Raw genomic sequence first — 23,730 nt, forward strand, 5'->3', positions numbered from 1 at the left:
GCTTTTATCTACAACACACACACACACACGCCACTGCCACCCAGCCATCAATAGTCCAGCCAACTCTCCGCAAAGAGCTGCAATCTATTTATAAGAGTCTCTTGGCTGTCCGTGCAGCTGCCGTCACTCGCTCTTTCCCTCTGTCCCTCAGTCACTTCCTCCTCCTCCTCCTCCTCCTCTTCCTCCTCTTCCTCCCCATCCTCCACCTTCCATCTCTCCCCGGTCCCTATCCTCACCCTCCTCTCTCTCTCTCTCCTCCTGTCCTCCCTCTGGCTCCTATGGCAGCGTCAGGTAGAGTTACTCCTCCGTCAGCAGGGCAGCCATGTTGAGCCTGTTGAGTGAGTCCAAAGCAGGCACGTGCACACATAGACATCAAAGGGGGCTTGAGCCCCTGCCCTTTTACCTGTCTGTAAAAAAGTGCCCTCTCTAGACCATGAATGCAGTTTTTACAATGGTGAAAGAAATGCAAATGCCCTCTTTCCATGCCATATGCCAAGGTGGTATTCAAGAGAATTGTCTCGTCCAGATTCTCCTGTACTTGAATGCAGCATCTTATGTTGAAAGAATTGCCATCTCTGTGTAGAAAATCCATTCCGTACGCCCTATAGCATTGACTTGATAATGCTTAGTACAGTGTGGTACCATGCACCGAAAATAGTCGACCTCCAAGCTCACAACGCGTTGCATCGCGACGCGTTGTGAGCTTGGAGGTCTGCTATTTTCGATTTTTCCACCAAAAGGCCCTTTTAGAAATGTCAGCCCCTGCCTCTCTAACATTCTCTGCACGTCCCTGGTCCAAATAAAATATTTGTTATAAAATATTTGGAGAAAGAGGGAGAGAGAGAGGCAAAATGGCAGTAATGCAACCCTCCTTCCTTGTCTCTCTCCCTTTCTTTTATCCTTTCACACTCTCTAGCTTCCTGTTGGCATTCCCTCTAGCATTGTTTGTTCTCGCGTCCTATGCACGGTTTTAAATCGAACACGGTTAAACAGTGAATAGACTACCTGACAGGCACAGCTAGGGACATGAGACAGTAACGAGTGCTTGCAATTTGAGTCTGCATTTGAAAGATCGCCTGCATAAACCTCTAGATTTACTGTAGTTATAATCTTAGCTGGCCTTGGATCAGATACTACCAGCGCCTTACTCCCATACCACAATGTTTCCGTCCTAGTACTGAACACTTGTACAGCCTACTCTTATTCAGAAAAAAAAGAGATTTGGCAACCATGGCAACATGTCTGACGTACAGTACATAATTAATTAGAGGGGATTAACTAGAAGCCCATTGTTTAAGAGCTAATTATCAGAGTTTCTAGGCAACTGCCAGTGCAGCTGACTTCATACCATACTGTACTAATAATAAACAGTCATATCCACACACACACACACACACACACACACACACACACACACACACACACACACACACACACACACACACACATATGCATACACACATACATATATACACAGATGCAACAGTGCATGTCAGTGGAAAGGTTAATCACTTTAATCCTGGTGTCCCTGTTCTGGGCAGAATTTGTTAGATTGTCTATTTTTGCTCTGTTATAGAACTTCAGACCTCAACCGTCAGTTCTGCCTGCACAATCGGCTGGGCTGGAATCCAATTCCCCTGGTACTTTTCCTTCATGGTCTGATTCCCAATGGAACTGACACATGCTGTGAAGGATTCCTCAGATGTAACAATACTCAATATTACCACTGATAAAGAACATGCACGCATGCGCGCACGCACGCACGCACGCACGCACGCGCGCGCGCACACACACACACACACACACACACACACACACACACACACACACACACACACACACACACACACACACACACACACACACACACACACAGAGTGTTGTGTTGGACCCAGACTGGGCCCCAGACTGGGCCAGGGGTTTAATTAAAACCGTCTAGACCACTCTGAACCTGAATGCCTCCACAAATAACACTTGTCATCTAGACATGCACATGGACCCACGCACGCGTGTATACACACACACACACACACACACACACACACACACACACACACACACAGAAACGCATACAGTTGCGTCTCCCTACCCCCTGTGTGTGGCTCTGATCACTTCATGGTGAAACTGGATCCCTCGTACCTTCCTGTTGTGAAGAGAGTGCTTCCATTCATCAGGGAGGTTCAGTGTTGGGCTGGGGAGGTGGAGGAGAGACTCAGATTTGATTTTGAAATGACAGACTGGGAATCTTTTTTCAGTGAACATGGGGATGATGTAGATAGCCTATGTCAGGTTATCACTGACTATATCCTATTCTGCGAGAAGGTGTGTGTTCCTACCAAGAAGGTTCGCTGCTTCTCTAACAACAAGCCGTGGATGACAAAAGAAATCATTCACCTCCTTAAGAGGAAAAGAGATCTGTTTCATGCAGGGGACTGGGAGGGCTTGAGGGTGGTGGTGGAGGAGCTTAAAACAGTCAAGGCTCAGGCAAAAGGGAGCTACAAAGCTAAGCTGGAGAACTCTCTGAGGGAGAACAATACGAGACAAGTGTGGGGTGGTTTCAGGAAGATCACAGGGTATGGCTCTGCCAACTCTACTGTGCCAGGCACGGAGGAGCTGGCAAACGAGATGAACCGTTTTTTCAATCGGTTTGACGGAGCTCCTGTTCATGTTCAACAAACAGCGGCTGGGCCAAACGGTGACCTCGGTTGCCGCCCTCTTTCTTCCCCTGCACCATCTCCCCCTCCCCCCCCCCCACACCCACCCTGATTCTCACCAACGAGCAAGTGAGGCGTCAACTCGGAAAAGTCAACACCAGGAAAGCGGCGGGACCTGATAACATCAGCTCTAAGGTGCTTAAGGCTTGCGCGGAGCAGCTCGCTGTCCCCCTTACGCATCTTTTCAACCTCTCCCTGAAGACGGGGAAGGTACCACAGCTGTGGAAGACCTCCTGCATTGTCCCGGTGCCTAAGAAGACCCGCCCCTCGGTCCTCAATGATTACAGACCAGTCGCCCTGACATCACAGGTCATGAAGGTCTTTGAACGGCTGGTTCTGAACCTCCTGAGACCGGCGGTCAGTGATCACCTGGACCCCCTTCAGTTTGCCTACCAGGCTGATATTGGGGTTGACGACGCCATCACCTTCATGCTCCATAAGGCTCTCACCCATCTGGAAGATCTGGGCAGCACAGTCAGAATTATGTTTTTTGACTTCTCCAGTGCTTTCAACACTATCCAACCGTCTCTGCTTGCGGAGAAGCTTACGCTGATGGGAGTGGACAAGGGCTTTGTGGCATGGATCACAGACTACCTTTCAGAAAGGCCACAGTCTGTGAGACTGCAGAGCTGTCGGTCTGATGTGCTGGTGAGCAACACGGGGGCCCCGCAAGGAACTGTGCTCTCACCCTTCCTGTTCACTCTCTATACATCGGACTTCCTCTTCAATTCCAAGACCTGTCATCTGCAGAAGTTCTCAGATGATACCGTGGTGGTCAGCAAGATCTCGGGTGACAACACGGCTGAGCACGATGGTGTGGTTAGGGACTTTGTGCAATGGAGCGAGGCTAACCATCTCAGGCTCAACGCAAGCAAGACCAAGGAGATGGTGGTGGACTTCCGCACCTCCAAGAGAGTCCCCCCGGTGCCAAGCACCATTAACGGTGAGGTGGTTGAGCTTGTGGATAACTACAAATTCCTCGGAGTACACCTGAATAGTTCACTGGACTGGTCGGACAATGCACAGGCGATTCACAGCAAGGGGAAAAGCAGGCTGTTCCTCCTGAGAAGACTGAGATCGTTTGGGGTGTGCAATAGGATGCTACAGATGTTCTATCAGTCTGTCATGGCAAGTGTCCTCTTTTTTGGTATAACATGTTGGGGTGGCAACAACAGAGCAGGTGACACGTTTAACCTAAACAGACTGGTGAAGAAAGCAGGCTCTGTCGTCGGGTCCTCTCTGCAGGGGGTGGAGGAAGTAACCAGTGTGCGCACAGCGAGGAAGCTGGATTCCATCTTGGAGAACTCCTCCCACCCCCTCCATCTAGAGATCACCAGTTACTGGAGTAAGAGAGGAAACGACCGCTTTACCTACCCAGGACGGAGATGTGAGAGATTAGGAAAATCTTTTGTACCGGCTGCCCTTAACACTTGGGGAGCCAAACGCGTTCAGGGACGAGTTATGGCCACTAGATGTCACCCTGCCACAGGAAGTTATATCGTCGAGGGACGAGTCAACAAATAGTTAACTTTTCGAGACCGCAGCTTCCCTTTGCATGCCCTGAATCCATTACGTCACCCAGCCAGGGCAGGAAGCCCCCTGTCTCTCCCCACACGGAAGGATTTTACATGGCTTTAGATTCTACTTTGAAACATAAGAACGGCTTTATCTGAGAATGAGGTAAAAACAGCCCCATGGAGGCAGAGAGCTGATTGTTTTCACGGCGACACTTTACCGCGAATTTACCGCGATTTTTTTACCGCGAGTTTCGCGAGCGTTTGTAAACAAATGGAGTACCTCCTCAATCTTCTCTGGACACGCACGTGCACACGCACGAAGCTTGCGGGGCTCATCAAAACATAACGTAAGTCAATGGTGGCACCAGCAACAGCTATAAATGTTATAAACCTTGGCCGCCCATGTGTTAAGCTGTACAACGAGACACATAACGGACGCTTGAAAAGGTCTCCCTTCCTAACTTAGACTGACGGAACCTTTGCTGTATTGACATTGACCTCTAAGGAACTATTGCTGTATTGACTTTGACCCAAAAGGACCGTCCAGGAAGAGTGCTCATGTGCGTCTTGCGGTGACACGCTTCCTAGTTTCTTCTTTTTTCGCACTGATTTTTTTGACTTTGCACTATTAGTTTGTGTTGGTAGTTTCTGAGTATTTTTGCTTTGTTTAACAATGACAGTGAGATACTTGTTTGCACTAACTAGCATTGACTGCTATGGTCTTTTTTGCAAGACACTTTATGTATATATACTTATATATTATTCGCCCCCTCTATTGATGCACCTTCTCTTTATTGGTACTGTACTGCTCTTTTTTTTGTTCTCTTGTTTCTTTCCCTCTTATCTATTTTTTCTTACGTCTCTGTAACTTTGTAAATAACTGTATACTGCTGTGCTACTACTGGACAACTGAATTTCCCCCTTGGGATAATATAGGTATCTATCTATCTATCTATCTATCTACACACAAGCACACACACAAGCACCTACGCAGACAGGAACAATTTTAGATGCATACCCTCAAACAAACACACATCCTCAACGACTCAGCTGGCCTGTGTGTGTGTGTGTGTGTGTGCGTGCGTGCGTGCGTCAGGCTGCCAGTAAGTGATTATTTGGCCAACAATGTGCTTTCAGTGTGTGTGAGGCTGAGCTCCAGACTGATAGAATAAACCCTGTCAATCACACATCAAGGACAAACTGTCTGAGTCTGTCTATACCTAGTCCCTGCCTTTGTCTCACTCTCTCATAATGTCACACAGACACTGGACAGCCCCCCCCCCCCGCGAGTATTCCTACCGTAGGAGACGGGGTTACATAAATTAGAAGGCGCGGCTTGTGATTGGCTGGAGCGCTCGGCTGTGGTCACTTGGACTGCGCGAGGTGCACCAAAACCCAATTATCATTGCGTTTATCATTGCGTTTATCGTGCGCTTAAATAGAACGATTGCATTCACCACGGCTTCGTAACTCGCGCGGCGCTCCGCCGGCCGCGCGGCCCTGGCCCGCTCTTCGCCTGCGGCGCTCGGGCGCGAAGAGCAGGACCAAGGTCCGCTGGCCTTCGCGCCGCTGGCGAAGAAAAGAAGCGCTCATTCAAACACATAATAGCCCCCCCCCCACCCCCCCCCCCCCCCCCCCCCCCACACACACACACACACACACACACACACACAAATTAACTCATTCTGTATCTTCCTTATTCTCTGTGTCTCTCCTTCTGTGTCTTTCTGCCTATGACCAGAAAGGAAAAGAAAGTCTGCTCCAAAATTGTCCTATGGTGAAAAAGCTCTGTTTCACTTCGCGTTTACTTATCTGTCTTATTGATCTAGTGATACAGTCTGTCTGTCTCTGTCTGTGTCCATCAATTCACTATTCTTTATTAACACTAGTGCAGTGCCCGTTTGGGGCATGGCCGCCGTTTGGAATGCGTACTTGGTCTCTGGAGAACCCCCTCATCTGATCGACTTCACACTCAACACTGCACTTTCCTGTGTCTTCAACAAACACTCGCCAAGTGTGAAGTCCATCTGATGCGGTGCAAGATGCGCATAGCTTTTGGGAGCAGGCCGGTTCTGGAGAACTACTTATCTGATGGACAATCAAAACTGCTCGTACTTGGCGTCCTTAGCAATACACCTGCTAAGTGTGAAGTCGATCCATTTCTAATCTTGAGCTATGCAAAGGACAGATATATCGAAATTCCTTGAATTTAAAGACATTTATAGATGAATATCTCTCTCTCTGTCCCACTCTATCTCTCTCTCTCTCTCTCTCTCTCTAAATCCCATATTTTCTTTATTTTCTACTGTACTAGGCATATGTCACTCAACATAATTTCTTTCTTAGTCTAACTAATACATTATGGATGAGATATGAGAGAGACAGAGAAGGATGACAATTGTGTCAGCTTTCTGTCTGCTGGGATCAGCCTACCCAGACTCTCAAACATTGGTGCGTGCATGAGTGTATGACGTACGTGTGTGTGTGTTGTGCCTGTCGATTGTATATGGTATTGTATACAGTATGTTTTTGCATTATTATTTGTGTGTGTGTGTGTGTGTGTGTGTGTGTGTGTGTGTGTGTGTGTGTGTGTGTGTGTGTGTGTGTGTGTGCGTGTGCGTGCGTGCGCTCACAGAATCACACTGCAAACATAAAGTAATGTGTTGTGCCATAAGCTAACGTGTTTGTGTGTCTGATTCCAGGAGACACAGCATGGTTGCCAGGTCAGGAGCTGCCTCTGTCCCCTTGGGATCTGCTCCGAAAGCCCCTCAGTCAGCGCATCATGGTCCGCCTCAAAGGTACAAACCTGGCAACACAAATATTATATATTTGTGTTGTCATTGCTATATCAATTTCCACAATAGACTCACTGAAAAGGACTGCAATATCAGAATGTTATTAACCACTAACAGCAATGTTAAGAAGTAGACAACTTGCAATGTTTGTCTGTGATCACTTATTTGGTGTTTCTGTTTGGCGATTATAAAAACATTTTTTATAGAGTGTTACACAAAACATTAACAGCAGAGGTTTTGTGACCCTTGAACAAATCACTTTTTATAGTTCAGTTAGAGGGGTTCCCAAAAGGTAGATCACAAAGGCTGTGTAGGTAGACCACACAGCCTTAGGTCTAATTAAAATATAAAAAATGTATATTTATAAACTAAAATCACAAAACCCCACAAACCCTCACAAATTTGAATTTAAGTCACTTGATTGGCTTCTAAAGTAGGCAAACTCCCCAATGCAATGCTTTGTTTTTCAAGAGTCAGTAGCAAAAGAACAAAGAACCTGAAAACCTACCACTTCCATACAGAATGGGACGAAGACTTTTTTTTACCAACTATTTCCCATTCCAAGTGCGTTTGTCTTATTTGTAACGCCAGTGCTGCTATTCCAAAGCTCCTTTTTAGGTGGGTAGATCATGTTGAGCTGGTCATTTTGAAAGTAGCTCTCAAGTCAAAAAGGTGTGGGCACCCATGTTGAGATTAAACCCCTTTAATGCAGGCATGGACAAGCATGGCACCTGGCAATAAACGCCATTTTATTGCATCGCATTGCACCATATCATTACGTATTTGAATAAAATCGCACCGTAGCCCATGTATTTAAATACATATTGTATCATCTTATAAGGGAGAGATGCACACCCCTACTAAGAATGTAATAGTGAGTGACGGAAGGTCTGCTTAAATAGACAGCCTAGACTCAGTAGATGAAACATTAGGTTTTGGCCGTATGTGATGGTTATATAAGTTGGACCGGCTTGACTTCTTTGCCTGCCAGAACTACTGTGATACTCCATTTGTGCAGAAACAGAAAGATATGTCACTGACAACACCTGTATTGTGTTACGCTCCATTGAAACACAATAGAAGTGATCACAGAGACTCAGAAGCTGGAAAATTGGCATCTTAACTCATCCAGTGCCAGGAATCTCCACTAGAGGGCGCCCAATAGCCAGAGAATCCATCATAGACATACGCTGTATATGCACAAGCCATGCGCAGCCATGACGCGCCTGAACACTTTCCTTTGTGTCATGAACAGGGACAGGATGAAGTTAGCTTGAAGTTAACTATTGGCTACCAAGCATTTTAGAAGCCCTATTTTCTGCGATTTAGCCGCGATTAAACCTTGCGCACCTCATGGATATGCATGGAACAGAGAAAATGAGCTCTAAAGATCCTGGATTGCATTGGAGTGGACGGCAAATATCGGCGGCGCGACCCTCTCGCGGGCCGATGTAAACAGATCGCGGCCGGCTCGAAAATTTAGCCCGGTGCTTCGGTAAGGCCTCTGGATGTTTTTTTTTAATTTTTTATAAAAAGCCAAACTAGTTCGGGATAGGCACCCCGAATGATAAAAAGGCCAAAATAAAGCCGAACTAGTTCGGGATAGGCACAGTAAGAGTTAACACTGGAGGCAATGATGAGAACAGATTTATCGCCACGTACAATCAGAGACACAATGACATTTCTGTTTAATCGCATCTCATATCTCATATATCTCAATTTATCACGCGTTGCATATTTTCTCTGCTCCATGCAACTATGCCAGCAACCTGCATTTCCTCTGTAACAACAATGTCCTTCCACAGCAGTCAATTTAAATTACCATTAATAACAAAATTGTATTCAATTAATTTGTCTAATTTATTTGGAACAGCATTTGGACTTTAACACATTAATCAAATTGCCAAATAACAGTCTTGGCAGCGCTTTATGCCCTTGCATTATTAACCGATCCAAACTGGGACAACAACACTGGGGCAGACATGGAGCAACACAGTTGGCACACACGGGCGTATCATATAGTGTAGTAGAGCTCTAACACAAGATTACTGCACCGTATAGAGCTCTAAAACAAGCTTACTACAGTATATAGTGTAGAGAGCTCTGCACACACATCAGGAAGTATCATTATTCCTCCTTTGATACTTTGTCCTGGTTTGCTCTGTTTGCACTGTGAATGCATGAAATCCACAAGGAACTGTCTGCCTCCTCCTCACACACTGCTGCACCCATTCCTTTCTCTCTTTGCCTCTCCTCTCCTCTCCTCTCCTCTCCCTTGCTCTCTCCTCCCCTCCTTTCTACCCTCACATAACAGCAGCTTTATTCTGAAACAAGTGGGAAAGCAATGTCATTGCTGTGTGTGTGTGTGTGTGTGTGTGTGTGTGTGTGTGTGTGTGTGTGTGTGTGTGTGTGTGTGTGTGTGTGTGTGTGTGTGTGTGTGTGTGTGTGTGTGTGTGTGTGTGTGTGTGTGTGTGTGTGTGTGTGTGTGTGTGTGTGTGTTCGCGAGTGTGTTCGCGAGTGTGTGTGATCCTGACTCAGGAGTCTGTATCGACCCGTCCACCCACAATCTTTCTTCAGCCAGTAATTGTCCAGCTTTATGTTCAGTGGAGAGAAACATGTCTGCCCCAGTGATGGCTGTGTTACTGTAGTAACACTATGCTGCATTGTCATGATGTGGTGTGTTAGTAACACTATACTGTATGTTGCAGTGTTACTATCTACTGTATGTATGTAATGAATGATCCTGCAGCTTTGGGATTTATAGAATGTAGGAGCAAAGATACTTTGAGTTTCTGACACTCAAGCAGATTTAAAGCTTGTGTGTGTGTGTGTGTGTGTGTGTGTGTGTGTGTGTGTGTGTGTGTGTGTGTGTGTGTGTGTGTGTGTGTGTGTGTGTGTGTGTGTGTGTGTGTGTGTGTGTGTGTGTGTGTGTGTGTGTGTGTGTGTGTGTGTGTGTGTGTGTGTGTGTGTGTGTGTGTTTTCTGACAGGTCTGTCTGAATCATGCCTGGATGAGTTGGCTCTGGAATCTCTCTTCCCCCTTCCTCTGCTGCACAACTATGTCCGACTGGTAATACACACACACACACACACACACACACACACACACACACACGCGCACGCACTCACACTCAACAACATGAGAGGGCTTAGTTGAGTAAGACATGGGGGAAAGCATAACAAAGACATCAGCAGAGATGAGCAGCATATAAAAGAGATGAGGGGGAGATTAGAAGACAGACAGACAGACAGACAGACAGACAGACAGAGAGATGTGGCTGATGATGCTGAGGAATTCTCGTAATAGAGCACCCTCTACTGGCCATTTTATGAATGGAGAATAATTGCAGATGCTCTCTATGATATAGTTCTCTGCTGATAAAAACATAAAATATCTAATTCCATACTTCTCAGCACATGGACATTATTTCTGCCTGTCTCGTACATAATTTACATAATTGAGATTTCTTGTAAAAACAACAATTAATCATTTAAGGTGTCTGTGACAACTAGTAGTTTTGTATATACTTACTTTGGTGATGTTTTATGGGCATACACATTTCATTTATGTATGTATTCATATCTATGTGGTGTGTGTATATCTATGTGGTTAGGAATTACCCCCAGTAAATGGTATCAGGGGCCCATAAAAGGCAGCCAGCTAGTTTGAATCAGGTTGTTGACCAAGTTGAGTGTGTTAAGCTCTGTGTAAATCCACTGAGGGTGAAGTGAATGCCCTGGCCTGCCTCACGCCTTCTCAATGTGATAACTCCAACCGTTGTAACGCTTAATCCTATAGTAGCACTTTGTAATGGTGTTTCTTTAAACAGCTTTAGACTGTAAATGAAGTTTTACTTACTTACATTGCTACTTCTCTCTCTGTGTGTGTGTGTGTGTGTGTGTGTGTGTGTGTGTGTGTGTGTGTGTGTGTGTGTGTGTGTGTGTGTGTGTGTGTGTGTGTGTGTGTGTGTGTGTGTGTGTGTGTGTGTGTGTGTGTGTGTGTGTGTCCAGGTGGAACAGTATGGTAACCTCATCTTCCATGGGCTGGAGGGAAGCTGCCAGGAATACATAGCCAATCAGGTCGCTCGCTGCATCAAGGTAAACACACATAGTTAGGAACCAAATGGTCTGTAACCGAGTGTACAAATGGAACCAAATGGACCATTACGGGAGTTTTTAGGGTTAGTTTTAATCACTGGTGTTCCACTGTGGTTCTGGTGATGAGAGGCAAGTTACAGTAAAACACATCCACCATTAGCAAGAAACATCTCACTGTCGTGGATGCTGTGCGTCACTATTATGTGATGCAATGATATTGAAACCGCCCCATTATACAGTAGCTACTGTAGGTACTGTCTCAGTGTTTCCACAACAGGAAATGTTGACACCAGACCTCACCCCGCCCGTGTCACTCTGGGGGGCTTCAGTGTGTGGAGACAACATGAACATAACACTATAACTAAGCAAATGTCACCCATTTTGTGGCCTCCATGCCGTCTCCACCCACATGTTAACCACAGAGATTAGTTTTTGGACTTATTTGAGATGGGGAGTGACATGCGGCAAAGGTCGTCCAGCTCGGGAAGCAATGCCGCATAGTGGTATGCGCCTGGGGCCAGTTGCACCACCAGAACGTAAGTTCTGCCCTAAGTTAGGGAGTAAAGTCCTTACTAGAGGCTTAGTAACTACTAGTTAGTTTGTAACTAAGTGGGTTACTAACAGGTGTTGCACCACGACTTCTTAAGGCATAACGTAACTAGTAATGCGTAGACTGTTCCTAAAGTAATGTATAGTCGCATAAAATGACGTCATAGCCCCTGAATCCAATGAAAACGAGCTGTTTCTAGTAAGGACGTAAAGCTTGTATCGTCTTTTGTCAACAGAGAGCTCCGTCTCTCCACTGGCATATGTACACAATATTGATACGCATGGTCATGGCGAGCGCATCCCTGCACACCCAGCACACGGATTGTATCACAAATTATAATGGCCCCTCATACATTTTGCCCTGTTGTGAAGTAACGCAGGGCAGCGCATATTTGGAGGGGGAAGAGCAACGTTCAAGTCGCTGTTGTGCTGTATGTCTGCCGCGGCTATATGCAGTGGTTGAAAAAGTACTCAAATGAATTAAAAAAGTATCAATCCTGCAATACAGAAATACTCTAGCAGACACATTGTGAGCTTGTAGATCGGCTATTTTCAAATGGCCGAAATGTATATTGGGCTTAATGTATGTTTTAAACAGATGGGTTGTTTCATTGTGTAATTAATTAAATAGCCGATATAATGCTGTCTGCCACGTTCGTTAGTAGTGTAGTTGCTCTACTCCCATAGAGATAGGTTACTTAGTAAAGACTTAGTGCTGCCCAAGGGGTGGTGTAAATATTTAGTTGTTACTTAGAGATACGTAAGAACAAATTTGTGTGGTGCAACACCTGACATTTTAGTAATGCGTAAGTCTTGACTTAGAAGCCATTTACGTTACAACTAGGCTACGTTATAACTTAGTAACAGCTGGTGCAACCCCGCCCTGGACCAGTAGGCCAGTAGGCCAGGTTTAAGTTAACCACTTAAACCCTCCAGACTTGGTAAAGATCTGAGTTGGCTCTGTACTGTTACTATGCTTTTAACCCCTCTACACCAAATTTCTTCACCAAAAATAGCTACAGTAGCTAGCAAAAGGTTTCCCCAGAATATGGATGCTGGGATTCAAGTGATTGGAGTGGTGCTGAACATTGCTCTAATTTCTGTGCCTTGGCTAGTGGTAACATTTGACTTGTGTTTCCATGACAACCTCTGCATCTCTTCCTACCACCCATCTGGTTTCATTCCCTCCCTTCCCCCTTTGTTGCTCCCCCCAACCCTCTTCCTCTTCCTCCTCCCGCTCCCCAGGCGAAGCAGGAGGCGGGGGGTGTGTGCTGTGACGTGGTACGGGTGGAGGTGGATGAGAGCCTGACTAAAGAACAGCTGCTGGAGACGTTCATTACCTGTGGTAAACTACACATGCACACACACGCATGCACATACATAAAGTACATCGTTGTTGTCGGGTGGAAACCTTGTATGTCCAAAACCATTTGTTTTGTATTTATCATTTTTAAAATGATTTAAACTAGTGAAAAAATACGATCTAAAAGCACACAACACCTCGCGGTGCGAGGCGTTGTGTGCTTGTAGATCAGCTGTTTTCACTAGTTTTGTGCGATGGCCTTGTATGATGAAGCAGGGCTTTACTTTGCGAAAAAATGTACACATTTGAAACTTGGAGATACAAGGTTTCTGCCCGACAGTGACGACATATATACATACAGAATGTACATACAGACAGAATGTACATACAATTGTACATATACAGGTATATACCAATACATTCTCTCACACATACACACACACACACTCTTGAATTAGGGAATGAAATGCATATCGCACAACCCTGAGAGCAATGACCACTTTACACAATGTTCCTTGCTTGAATGATGCTCCTTGCTGATACCGTTATAATTTGTTAGGAACATGTTATTGTCCCTAGGCATGTCGGAATTAAAACATAATCTCCTAATCGCAATTATTTGAGATAATCACAATTATTTGACATAATAAATTGTAATTGTGTTGTTGCTTTCAAACATTTTCTAAAAAATTGTGGAAGTAGAAGATCATCGTGAAGTGTTGTGATCTGCTTATTTTTCTTTATTTTAGAGCAAGGGTCTTCAACAGGGGGTCCGGGACCCCTAGGGGGTCCGGGACCCCTAGGGGGTCCTCCAAATCTTTGTGTGATATAAACTTTTTTCTCCTTTTTTATATTAACCACTTGGACCATAGCGTCCATATTCAGAGAACTTTAGCCAAAAATAGCAAATCTACATGCTCACAAGGCTTCCTGAGCTTGTAGATCGGCTATTTTTGGCAAAGAGGTTTGGTGTAGAGGGGAAAAAGAGCACACTAAGTACAGAGTGAAAGTCAAGTATTGACAGTTCAAGTGGTTAAATATCTGATAACTCAAATTGACATGAATCCAAAATACACTGATGATTGTGCTGTCAAACAATTAAACTATATGGAATCTATGAAAGGTTGTGGGGGTCCCTGCTTCATCTCTCTCTCAACTAAGGGGTCCTTGGCCTGAAAACGTTGAAGACCCCTGTTTTACAGTATAAAATTAAGTTATGTATATATGTATACATATGTATATTTCAATGACAGTTAATTGTTAAGTAAATTGTCATGGTGACAGCTCTAAATGTCCCTACAGTATGTGTTGGCTCCCTGCCTCATCCTCTCCCTTCCTGTTTCCACCTGGTGTCACAGGCTTCCTGGTGCCAGCGGTAGGCGTGGGTGCAGGGGACAGAGGCCACTGTGTGGTGGTGCTGCTGGAGGGACTGGAGAAGGCATCCTCCCTGCCCGGCCTGCTGGGGGACCTGTGCCACAGCTTGGACAACAGGAGCTCAGCCTGCCCACTGGCCCTGCTCACTGGTATGAGGCCTGCTGATGCTTCTGACATTTATAACACAAGTGTTTTAATGCCCTATAAGCGCATTATAATGCATTATAATTGCGATTATAATGTATTATAGAGGCAAACTTTATTTATTTAAAAGGAACTGAAATGTATTAGGAACAACAGTATTTAGAAATAACATGAGCCATGGCTCCTGGCAGTGAAATGCAACTGTTGATTCAATGGTTCTTTTTATAATTGTAGCTTCCTTGTACAAATCAAAGGAAGTTGCAATAAATAACTAGACTGCACTCTGTCGAGGTGCCAACTTGCAAGTACTGTGTTCGCCGTTTGCGCATCTGTTTGCCCATTCTTTATTTATTATATCAGGTCGCACTTTTTGATGGTGACGTCACCAAGAATGCTAGTCCCTGATTGGCTACGGGCGTAAACACAGACACACATGCGACAGAAACACAGAACGCAGTACTTGCGCGCTCTGCTGGTGCAAGTAATACTGAGAACATATCTGTTTGGAGTCTAGCTTTATTATTTTAAACTGCAGAGCTAAGAATGAAGAAGAATAAGAAAGAAAGAAGAAGATATGGGGGCTAAATGCTTACCAGTCACTTTGAGACAGCACCCCCATGTCGTCCTCTGGTCAATCCTATGCATCTCTCTCAGGACCCCATCACTTTCACGAGGGTGGCTTCCTGATTGGTACACTGTCCAAGACCCGCCTCCAGGGCTCAGAGCTCCGCCTCCAGCAACACTTCCGCTGGGTGAGCCTGCGCTGGGACCAGGAGCCGCTGCACGGCCTGCTGGGAAGACACCTCCGCAGGAAACTCCTCCACAAGGTCAGACACTTAGCCTCTTACTATAGCCAATGCCTGGGTTTGGTCCAGGGGCATAGTTCCGCCGATTTAAAATGACTCCAATACGGAACTAAAACTTCCTATGATTGGCCGCTATTTTCCCCCCCCGGCCGATCGCAAAAAGAATTGTTCTCCATTGGACCCCATTTGTTTTCCCCTTTCGTTTTCTAACCTTAATTAACATTTTCATAAATACAATTGAAGATGAATTCCACATTACTGCAGCCAGCGTTTTGCTGCTTATCCTTTACTGTTGAGTTTCTCATTTCAGCTCAGGCTCCATTAGGCCTCTTATGATGAAGTCGATATTCATTTGGCTGCAGAAGTAGTCACTGAATATCCAAACCAATTAAAGTGATGAATCTGGAGGGAAATGAATGAATGACATACAGATGCAGTTCGATGGCTGAATCAATAGATTATGGATCCATGCGAACGTGTTTCTCTATCATATTCATCATCTCATTCTCCACTCTACAAATCTATTTCTTACACCCCTCCCCCCTCAACTTCCGCATTCCTTCTCTCTCTGTCTCTCTCTGTGTCTCTCTCTCTCTCTCTCTCTCTCTCTCTCTGTCTCTCTCTATCCCTCTCTCTCTCTCTCTCTCACTCTTCATAAGGACCACAATGGAATGGAAACCATCCTTCTGTACTGCAGTACCTGTACGGTTAATAAACATGTTAATAATGTATTCGATCAATCAAACTCTCTCTCTCTCTCTCTCTCTGGCTCTCTCTGGCTCTCTCTCTCTCTCTCTCTCTCTGTCTCTCTCTCTCTGTGTCTGTAGACAGGAACAGGCGTGTGGTGTTCGGAGGGTGCGTTGGAGCGCAGTGTATTGTGGGTAAGCCAGGTGTGGCAGCAGCTCAACGCCTGTCTGTCTCGTCTGGGGACCCACGAGGCTCTCCTTGGGCCCCGCCTCTTCCTGTCCTGCCCCGTGGTCCCCCACAACACACAGGCCATCGTCAAGTAAGTCCTCTGAGCTGGCACTTCTCAAAGTGGGGTCCGGGGGTCCCCAGGGCTTCTTGAGGAGGTTCCAGCCTCCAGGGGGCTCCCAGCTAAAGAAAGCATCACTATCGGTGCGATCTTGTTAGCCATCGTCAAAAAAAAAGTTCCTTTTCCTTTCTCATCAGAGAGTCTGTTCTTGAAAGATCTTGGAAGAATGTGAAATATTCTTTGAAACATTTTAATAATAACACAAATGTTGAATGGGGTCCCTGGCACTAAATATTTTCTGATGAGAGTCTGCAGACAAATACATATTTATTTTGGGGAAAATGTTTGAGAACCACTGCATGGAACCACTGCATGGTACAAGTATGTGTTTGTGTGAGTGAGTGTGCGTGCGTGCGTGCGTGCGTGTGTGTGTGCGTGCCTGAGAGAGAGAGAGAGAGGTTAGCGTCATTAACCTGGTCTCCTCTGTCCCAGGTGGCTGGTGCGGCTGTGGAACGCGGTGGTGGTCCCTCGCGTGGAGGAGGCCATCGTCTCCCGGGTAACTGCCAAGCGCTCTTCTACGTCCTCCTCGTCCTCTTCACCGTCGTCGCCCCGCCGACCGTCTCCTGGCAGCCGTGGGCTGACCTCAGGTCAGCAGGCGGTGGTGAAAGCTGCCCTCAGCATCCTGGTCAACAAGGCTGTGCTGCTGGGCTGTCCTCTACCAAGACACGGTGAGTCTGGTGTGTGTGAGTGGAATAAAATATATTGGAACTTCGTCTGGGATATAGGAGATAGATGTGAAAGAAAACATTTCTAAAGAAGAAGAAAATATTGTTGTGTGTGTGTGTGTGTGTGTGTGTATGTATGTATGTATGTATGTATGCAGTTGGAAATATTACTATTTTGATGTTAATTAAACTTAATATTTGTTTGGCACACTGACTATCAAGAAAATGAAAACATGGCACCGACATGGTTGCCGACCCCTGCTGTATGTTTTAACTTGCTTTTCGATAATTAAGTTAACTTTCTGTGCAAATGGCCACTTACTGGGTTGTCCTCTGCCAAGACGTGGAACAGCAACAATAATGATACATGAAATAACTAGAACCTACTCCAAGGTGGTAGTTTGTCTATAAGGTGTTGTAGTGCTTCTTAACTTCACCTGGTTTTGTCCAAATCCATTCATAACTGCTCAAAGTCCTGCTAATAGGCAAACTTTAGTACTTTTAATTGTACTCTTGTGTTCACTGACAAAGTAAAATCATCCATCCATCCATCCAAACAGACAGGCAGAAACATTAACTTGTTGGCGGCAGGGGTGTCGCACCAAATATATACAAGCTCACAGCGCGGCCCCCAAGCTTGTAGATCTGCTATTTTTGAAAAATCTTGAAAATGTGTGTCTTTGAATATTTCAAATCCTTCTAAGGTTTTTTGAAAAACCTGTTTCTATGTCAGTGGTGCTCAAACTTTTTCATGTGAACGACCCCCAAAATCTCTCAAAATATTTATCTCCAGAAGAAAAATTTGAGTTACAATGTTCGCTTAAAAAATACATATATTCACACATTTTCACGACTTTTCAAAAATAGCAGATCTACAAGCTCGGTGCCGCGCTGTGAACTTGTATATCTGCTATTTTTCAATAGCTAAAGTATAAAATAATTAAGGCCCCTCCAGCTTGGTCCCTAGTAACTCAGTCCCACTTTTCCGCCCCTTGTGACACCCTGGTTGTGGTTGGTGGAGATACTTACTGTACTTTCCTGGTGCTGCTTAGAGATTGACAGACACCTGCTGGAGTTTCGTGGTGGGACCTTCCCCATGTCTGCCATTGGCTCCTGTAAAAGAAGTTCCAGCACCGGCGGTGGTGGCGGAAGGAATGGCCGGGACAGCGGCCAGTGGAGACGGGCCAATACCAGCCCACGAAAGAAGGGAAACCCCACCTCCAACTGGAGCTGTGGAGGGTCACTGAGAGAAGGTGAGAGAAGTTCCATTTTTTGGTTCCATTTTTAAACTCTCAGAGTTACAGACCTGTAAGGAACTCCCTCAAGGAGCTCTCAGGGTCCAAGGAGCCCACTTTGAGAACCACTGGTTTACATGCAGGTGTTCTAGACCGGTGGTTTTCAAAGTGGATTCCAGGGACCTTGTGGGTTCCTTTATGGGGTCTAAATTGACCCATACAAGTCTGTAACTCTAACAGTATACAAGTGGAACCAGTTGGTTCCATGTGTACACTGTTAGAGTTAAAGGTTAAATGACATTCTGTTTTTACCAATCATAAAAGTCTTTGCCCTGGTCCTAAAAACATGTTTTAAAATGTTTAAACTTGAAAATCCACTCCATGGAGCCATGGTCTCTCTCTCTGTTTAGGTGTCATGAAAAACGGTCTGTTCACCTGAAATACTCTATAATCACCACCAGGGGAGCCTCTCTCTCCCACTCATTCTAACAAATATTAGTATAGCTTGAGTACAATTTTGAATATTTGTACTTTACTTGAGTATTTCCAATTTTCAATTCTTATACTTCTACTCCACTACATCTCAGAGGCAAATGCACTTTATCTCTCCACTACAATCATTTGGATTTTGATTATTAATACAAATCACTCACTTCAGCCAGCAGTTCTCAAACTGGTACCCAAAGTGGCCACTGGCCACTGGCCACACACGCACGCACGCTCACACACACGACACACACACACACACACACACACACACACACACACACACACACACACACACACACACACACACACACACACAGAGGTCCGCCCAGCTCCAACACAATGACCGAGAGATGCATGCTCGCAGACGCGATGCATGTGTTTCGCTGCTTTGCTTTGAGACACACTGTGACACACACACACACACACACACACACACACACACACACACACACACACACACACACACACTGACACACAGAGGCTGAGCTGAGCCCTGACGAGGCACACACTAAACAGCATCGAGAGTCGCGAGTGTTTTTTTCTTCCCCGGGACCGACGTTACCGGATCTCTGTGGTTACATCTGTACCCCCGCGGAGTTCAATTTAGACCGTACGCGGTAACGTTATAGCTCTGCTTCGCGCTGCAGAAACACTTCACGGTCCTTCTGTAGTTATTATAGTAACATATTTTGTCTAAATGCCTCCGTTTAGAGAACCACCTATTGCTTGTGTTATCATAGCGTTTTACTGTCTGCTCTCCGAGTCGCCGTGCCCGTGTGTGTGGAGGGAGGACAGGGCAGCGTGGAGTTATAGTCGGCTGCTCCACGGTCCACGGAGCTCTGCCCCCGGGAAAAGTGCGCTGTCCTCGGGGACTCGGTGATGAGGAGGGAGGCGCTGTCCACGGACCCAGCCAGGGCGGAAAATACATAGCGATATATAGCGATTTTCATTATTTCACAAAAGCATAAACTGACTACTTGATATGAAGGATATTGATGTAAATAAGATATCCGAATGGGTAAATATATTTTGTATGCCCATATTTACAATTAAAGGATAATATAATGTAAGAGGTCACTTCCTCAAAACTTGGGCTGTGGAGAAATACCTGAGAAATACAGACAGGGACACTGGGAGAGGGGAGAGAGGAGGGGGAGGGGGGGGGGGGGGTGAATCGACTGACGACGTATGAGTCCAGTATCCAATGAACTGCGCGTTTGAGACTCATTATGCAGAAACCAGCACAAACACACAGATAGCAGGAAAACCACTGCATGTCAAAAGTTGCGTTTTTTTTGGTGTAATTGAGGCCAGGAAACATTAAAAAAAGCATAAAAAACTCAAAATTTATTTTTGGATGTCACCACCCCTTTAAGGGGAGACCTTGAAATGTAAAGGTTTGAGAAACACTGCTCTGTAATCACACACTCTCTTCTGAGGAGTAGACTTTGTCTAGTTCTTAAGCTGGTCTACAATCTTAGAACGCCTGGCATTTGTCCATTATCCATTGTGAAGTTGTAGATCGCAGTTTTCGGTCCAGGACACCATTGTGCGGCTAAGTATAAATCAGGCTTTTGTCTCCCTCCTACCAATACGTCACAAACCAAGGTAGTTGCTAGAACCATGGCAAGAACGTCTGTTAACACACTTAGACTGCGGAAAGCAATCATGTTAGTGCCCCAATATGAAGGGCCAGCCTAAATACTTCGGAATTGTTCTGCAATACAGTTGTTGTGGGGTTCTAATTGTTTCTGCCCAGTGTTATCAAATCAGGCTGGGAGATAATCACCTGTCTCTTGTTGATTGAATAATTTAGAAAGTCTAGTTCTTCTTCCTCAATTCTTCTTTGACTAGACTTGGGAGGTTACCACTTCCAATATTGACCAACTACTTTCTCTGTAGTTATATCTAGTCTGTGCAATGAAATAACTAGAACCTACTCCAAGGTGGTAGTTTGTCTATAAGGTGTTGTAGTGGTTCTTAACTTCACCTGGTTTTGTCCAAATCCATTCATAACTGCTCAAAGTCCTGCTAATAGACAAACTTTAGTACTTTTAATTGTACACAGGAACGTGTCTCATCAGATATACCGTACGTCCATAATTGCCTGTTCTGCTCACAACTGGTCTCAATGTTAGTATTCCTATTCTCACAGTGTGGTTCTACAGGAGGCTAGCTGTGTATAAGATGTCTTGGATCTTGTATGGCAAATGGTTATGTTGAAATATTTTACTTTGATTTTGTAATGGAAGTCAAGGGGGGCCGGATCAGCCTGAAACCTGTCATAGACTAATGACAATGTCTTTCCAGGCTCACTGTCCACCACTGATGTCCGCTTCATCACCAACGGCAACAGCCAGAGGTCAGTGTGCTGATGGACAACACATGCTTAAAATGACAATGATTCATTTAATTATACTTATACCCTATACGTGTCATGCAATTCTTAGTTTCCCTTACAAGTTGTAATAGTTGCAGTGCCACGTTTAGCCAGCAGAGGGCAGAAGAGTATAATTGATGAGTGTATACTTTTTGTGATGGAGCTGCTCGTCAACTAAATATTTTATATAATTCACCTTATGAAAGATTCTGTAGATTAAAGGGATATTTCATTTTAAAACATGTTTGGGGTCATTTTAACATCTACTCTGGCTTTTGTGTGCACCCCAAACCGCTTGTGTGCACCCAAAGTTGCTTGATTCAGTATGTAAATCATTGATTTTTCATTCATTTTATCAGACACAAACCCCCTGCCTTTTATAAACCCATTGTAACACCAAACACACGTTCTTGGTTCTGGTGACCTTATGCGTTCGTGTTCTGAAATTAAAATAATATATAGGAAGGATCAAATGTCTAAATATTGAATCAAGTAACTTGAACTAAGCCAGAGTAGACATATTAATGACCTCAAACATGTTTGAAAGTGAAAATTTCCCTTTTACATGTGCTTATTGTGTTTTGTCTTACATTAGTTGGGATGATAGTGGGAGACGCTTGACTTAAATTGTGTGTGTGTGTGTGTGTGTGTGTGTGTGTGTGTGTGTGTGTGTGTCTGTGTGTGTGTGTGTGTGTGTGCGCGTGCGTGTGCGTGTTTCAGCCTAGCTGTAGGTGAGTCAGCAGGTCTGTCGGTGTTCTCTGACGATGAGACTGATCTGATCAGAGAACTTCACTCCATGTGTTCCAGCAAGTCAGAGCCCGACATCAGCAAGGTACAGCACACACTCACTCACAATGATAGAGGAATTAAAGTGCTTCGTTTCGTCGGACGGAAACCTTGTAGGTCCAAAACCGTTCGTTTTGTGTTTATCATTTTAAAAATGATTTAAAGTTGTGAAAATAGCTGATCTACAAGCGCACAACTGCTTGCTATGCTGTGCTTGCTGTGCTGGGCTTGTGTGCTTGCTATGCTGCTATTTTCACTAGTTTTGTGCGACAGTCTTCTATGTTCGAAGCAGGGCTTTACTTTAAGAAAAAAATAACGGTACAATTCTTTGTTTATGGCAGTCCATTGTTGTCGATGATGACTTATATCTCCCGGGGGTTTTAGTCTCCCACTGACTTACCCATGTAAGGACGCTGATTGGACCTGTGAGGGACTGTAAACCATTGTATTTGTGTTCATAATAAGAGTGCAAAGGGTCGTACAGAAGGTGTACGTTGTATTTATAAAAATAGACATGAAGAGACATGAAGAGTGTTCATCTTAAACGCGCCACTACTAATGACTACGATTGCAATTCCGTGGTCGAAACATTTCTCAAATGTACACCCTGATTTTCATCAAAGCGAGCCATCCTCGGAGCAAGGCTGCACAAACGACAGTGGTCTCTTTACAAACATGTGCGCAGGGCAGGGCAGGAATTTCAGGGAGGCCACGAAGGCCATGGTCGTCGTTGCCCCTCAGTTTGGCCTCGTGCCCCTAAAACAATTAGCATGCCCTGAAGCCACAGTGGCCTTAATGCCCCAACTGACTGTACCACTTTCTCCTCTGTCTCTTTCTTGTCATGAAGACATCAGTGTCTTTTCAGGATTCATAACTCCCCTGAGTCCCCATCTTTAAACCAATCCAGTGACTTTGGTTGGTGCAGAGCTCCAATCAGGGTGTAAATATTAATATTATGTAAATCAACCGTAAGACTTAAATTCAATTAATTATTTTAATGGACTAAGATCTTGTCTTATTTGATTGCCTTCCTGCCCTGGCATTTGGCCTTGTGCCCTAGAAAAATGGACAACACTAAAGGCCAAGTGGCCTTGCCCCTAAAATGACGAAATTCCAGGCCTGGCACAGGGACATTCTGAAATAACTGGGTCATGTCTCATCACATTCCTATGGCAGGATATGTGTTGTCAGTTATTATGGAATTTGAATCCTTGGATATTTCCAACTCAAACGCTAATGAAAATAGCCAATAAGAATGGACTGTTTTCAGTGATCTCTGTCCAAACAAATTGGAGAGGTTCTATTCTACTCAACGTCATCAACACACCCACTTGCTCATGTAATACACCGGGCTATCAAAGTGTCCGCTCACACATTGAGCTGTTTGATCTGAGTCAGACATTACACAAACTTACTCAAGGTAGCTGGCAGCGTAAAGTCAGTCCTACTGAGTCTGACATGTTGCGTTCATAGTCATACATACAGCCTTGTCGTAAAGTCTGGACAATTTCCATGTTGCAGTGAATGTGGGAAAGGCACACTGTCAGCTTATAAATGTACACACACATACACGGCACGCACACACACACACTGCTGCATGCAGCAGAATGTATTTGGAGTGCATGGTTGTCGTATAATCAACTTTTTTATTTTTATTTTTAAATCAACTCAAACTGCACATTACATCGAAGTCTCCAAACACACCGTTTATACTGCATGTTTCATGTTTTGAATCTCTCTTAACTAGTAATTCATCAACGCCAGTCTTCCAAATATAGCGTGTGTGTCCTTTACAGACATGTGGTTGAGGATGATAATGGTAGTTGTCTGTTGTGATTACATAC

The 23,730-nt window shown here is 44.9% G+C and overlaps 1 protein-coding gene across 1 annotated transcript in view; it reads left to right on the top strand.

Annotated features, from left to right (window-relative positions):
* cttnbp2 (cortactin binding protein 2) overlaps window positions 1-23,730 on the top strand; it is a gene marked incomplete at its 5' end in the record, with an annotated part of 117,652 nt that overhangs the window by 84,316 nt on the left and 9,606 nt on the right. Inside the window, 11 exons of the mRNA XM_080737177.1 lie at window positions 6,934-7,029; window positions 10,015-10,094; window positions 11,036-11,122; window positions 12,917-13,016; window positions 14,333-14,497; window positions 15,147-15,319; window positions 16,126-16,304; window positions 16,764-16,999; window positions 18,049-18,249; window positions 21,031-21,086; window positions 21,837-21,932. Coding sequence (XP_080593303.1) covers window positions 6,934-7,029; window positions 10,015-10,094; window positions 11,036-11,122; window positions 12,917-13,016; window positions 14,333-14,497; window positions 15,147-15,319; window positions 16,126-16,304; window positions 16,764-16,999; window positions 18,049-18,249; window positions 21,031-21,086; window positions 21,837-21,932 — 1,469 coding nt within the window. The remainder of the gene's footprint in view (window positions 1-6,933; window positions 7,030-10,014; window positions 10,095-11,035; window positions 11,123-12,916; window positions 13,017-14,332; window positions 14,498-15,146; window positions 15,320-16,125; window positions 16,305-16,763; window positions 17,000-18,048; window positions 18,250-21,030; window positions 21,087-21,836; window positions 21,933-23,730) is intronic.

Source organism: Nannobrachium achirus (assembly GCF_963921795.1).
Source record: "Nannobrachium achirus genome assembly, chromosome: 11".
Lineage (NCBI taxonomy): Eukaryota > Metazoa > Chordata > Actinopteri > Myctophiformes > Myctophidae > Nannobrachium > Nannobrachium achirus.